Source organism: Aplysia californica, unplaced genomic scaffold (assembly GCF_000002075.1).
Source record: "Aplysia californica isolate F4 #8 unplaced genomic scaffold, AplCal3.0 scaffold00877, whole genome shotgun sequence".
Taxonomy (NCBI): Eukaryota; Metazoa; Mollusca; class Gastropoda; order Aplysiida; family Aplysiidae; genus Aplysia; species Aplysia californica.
The window spans coordinates 65,487-68,834 of NW_004798147.1; the positions used below are offsets into that span (position 1 = coordinate 65,487).

The following is a 3,348-nucleotide window of genomic DNA, read 5'->3' on the forward strand; positions in this document are numbered from 1 at the left end:
TCTCAACATGACACTAGTTCTCCCCACTACTGTATTCCGTAAGGAATGGAATGGAACCCTCCCACCCCACCACACCCACCCCACCCCCTACAGGCCAGTTAACTCTTTCTGAGGGAAACCCACTACACCGAGGCCCTTTTTTGGTGCTAAACCTAAAAATGACAAAGGGTCATTAAATCGAAACTGCAAACCTACTTTAATAGTTCTTTATCTAGTGAATGAACTTCTGGTATAAGAGACCTGTTGATTTGATGTCGAAGTTGGCGTAAAGGAATGTGCCCGAGCCGCTGTCCACCGGCACAGTGGTTCCGACCGCGAGGCGCTGGGAGCGGCTTGCCGGAGACAAAGAGTTAATGGTGGTTTGCCGGAGATAAAAAGTTAATGGACCAGTTCTCCGCCCTCTAAATCACAATTCCCAGACACATGAGTGGCTGCTGCTCCAGGAGCGTCGTACTAACCTTGACCTCATCCTGATCCTCCTCGTCCTGAACATACTCCCAGGTCACAGCGTCTCCTGCGTCACTGCAGCAGATAGAGAAAGTCACGTGACTTGTCATACACATACATACAGTGGTAGGTGACTTGTCATACACAAACATACTGCAGGTAGGTAGGTGTTTTACTCACTGTTAACACACATTTTACAGAAGAGACTTCCATGAAAATAGCATAAACTATCAATGATATACACATCACAAACATTTTTAAATCTTGTTGATACTTACTGTAACCACTTGGTGATACAGATCTGTATCAATGACTTACTCACGGCGTCCCAGCAGCGGAATTTCAGTTGCAGTGGGAAGGGGGGGGGGGGGGAGGAGGCTCCTGGTGCCTTATCACGTCGGGGTCACGGGGGTCAGCTCACTCAGGCTGGGCTGACTGAATTTTCGGAACTTTTCAACTTACAGTTTTCACTCACTCAATCCCTCAAGTTTTTCCAAAAAATGTACCCAGAATCCAGCCATTTCTGCACTAACGGAAGGGCCCACTAAGAACCATAAATATCCTCCAATTGCTTGGAAATATGGCACAAAGTACAAGCTAAGACGGAACTTTACACACACCAAACTTGAAGTATGTAGCTTTAGTAGTTTTGCTTTGGGGTGTTGTACAAATTTGGTGTTTTTAAAGGCTATTTTTTTTTCACGGCGGAATGAGCAAGAACAAGCCTACATAGATATTCAAATATGCTTGTGAGTGTCGAGATCTATATATTGTATGTGATGTATTTTAAGACTGTTAAATACTTTCATGAATTTAAAAAAATGTATGAGTGAGAAAGGCAGAGAGAATCGATTGCCAGACATACACAGCTGATCAGTGTGAACAAACGTGCTCAAAGTGCCTTCATAAAAAACACAATTTCTCTGTGTGTAATGACGGTACAAACAAAATTTCAGCACCCCACCCTCTAGGCAGAATTAGCAAGGGAAAAAATAAATTGACCTTTTATAAAATGAGTTAATGCACTGTATAAAAGCAATCTTTCTTGAATATTATAACTTACTCTTTCACGGGAACCATTCCAATGTCTGGGCCAAAGCGAGATAGGAAAAAAAAAGAAAAATAATAAATGTTAGTGAAAGCAGGATTATGCAACATCTTGTAAACATTTTTAAAAACCCACAAATTGGAAGGCAACACATTGCATTTGAATATTTATAAACAAACACACACATACACACACACAATCACACACATACAAAAAGATAAAAAAAAACCCCAAGGGATTTAAAAATAGACATTAGACTTTTGAGTAAGAAAAGACCAATTGCAACCACAATTTATTAAACATGAGGAGGTGGAGGTGGTCAGCTCTTACAAGTGTCTTGGTGTAACAATTAATAACAAACTTGACTGGCATCCCCACGCATAAAAAAGTAAATCAAAGAATCTAATGTTCCTTTTAAGGAAATTAAGAAGTTTCCGTGTTGATAATAAGATTATGTCCCTTTTCTTAGGTTGGTCGTTGTTTTTCCCCTGTTCTTCTTTGTTAGCTTCACATTGCTGGTTGTGAGAGTAAGTATCACAGGTCCGTGGTCCGTGTCGACGATGCAGTTTGGAACAGTTCTCAAATCTTTGGCTGTATGTCTTTGTTTTCTGGACATCAGGATGAAATCAATTTGTGATGCATGGCACAGGTCATTCCATTTGTACCAGGTCTCGATTTGGCTTAGTCTGTGTTGGAAAAAAGTGTTCGTAAAATCATGTCGTGCTCAGCACAAAGGTATAGTGACATTTCTCCATTGCTGTTGCAGTCTGTATCTTTGTCACTGTGGGGTCCCAAGTACTCTTCTCAAGGGGTTCTTCTTGGTCCAACTCTGCTATTTAAATCTCCCAAGATAAACATATCTTCTTTGTTCTTGATGGTGTTAATGTGGTCACTCAGGTCTTGGAAATATGATTGTCTGTCTTCCTATAAAAAGCTGTCGTTGTTACAAGGAGCGTATGTTTGGATGTACATTGTTGTTTTGCGATCTTTTATGAGTTTTATGCTCACTATTCTCTCTGAGATCTGGTTGATTTCATAGATTGTTTCCATTTTGGCTGGGTGTATGATGAAAGCTACACCATGTTTGGCTCTCTCATTTTCAGGTGTTCCGCCCCAGATCAGGAGGTAGCCTTTATGGGTCAGCTTGCTGTGGTTGTCTCTCTTCCTTATATCTGACAAGCCCATGATCGCTATTTTCTTTCTTTCAATGAAATTCATTATTTCTGGTTCTTTGTCTCCAAGTTTGCTGACATTCCATGTGCCTATTTTAATCATTGTTCTAGCTCGCTGTCCGTTTACTTTTCCTGATCTTTTTCCGTTTGAATCTGTCCCTGTATTCTCCTTTGTTTTTTTCGTAGCATGACTTATCCGCCGTCGGCTTGCTAGGCCAGTCACAGTTTCCCCCGAGCCCCTTTAGCCAGCAACGTTTAGGGGTGACCCAGGTCGGCCTTCACGGCTAGCGTAACGCCTCAGTGACATAAAAAGAAGCCATTTAGTGCAGGGGAAAAAAGAAAAAAAACAGGTAGGGAAACAACATAGGGCAATAAAAGAATTGAAACTAACCAAAGGTGCCCTTCATCCACCCACTAAGAATGAAGATAGTTACCCATATTTTTAAAATAGTTTGTGACACCCCAAAACCACCCCGTAAGAATGAAGACTGCAACACTGATTAGACAAAAAACTAAACCGTAACTCACATGTGACCTTGAGGATGATGTCTTCGCGCATGCGAATTAAGTTGAGCACATCGTCATGGATGGCCTCAGATATTGTGAATCCATTCACACGTACGATTTCGTCTCCAACCTGGAATCACAGGAACAGAAAATTATTAACAAATTTGTAGTCAA

At 41.2% G+C, this 3,348-nt stretch overlaps 1 protein-coding gene across 3 annotated transcripts in view; it reads right to left on the bottom strand.

The window, feature by feature from the left end:
• The window catches only part of LOC101862905 (harmonin), a gene marked incomplete at its 3' end in the record, with an annotated part of 69,360 nt that overhangs the window by 34,910 nt on the left and 31,102 nt on the right, over positions 1-3,348 (bottom strand). For all 3 annotated transcript variants that reach the window (XM_035972855.1, XM_005110334.3, XM_013089115.2), the window contains 2 exon segments: positions 459-522; positions 1,511-1,535. In XM_035972855.1, the coding sequence (XP_035828748.1) occupies positions 459-522; positions 1,511-1,535 (89 nt within the window).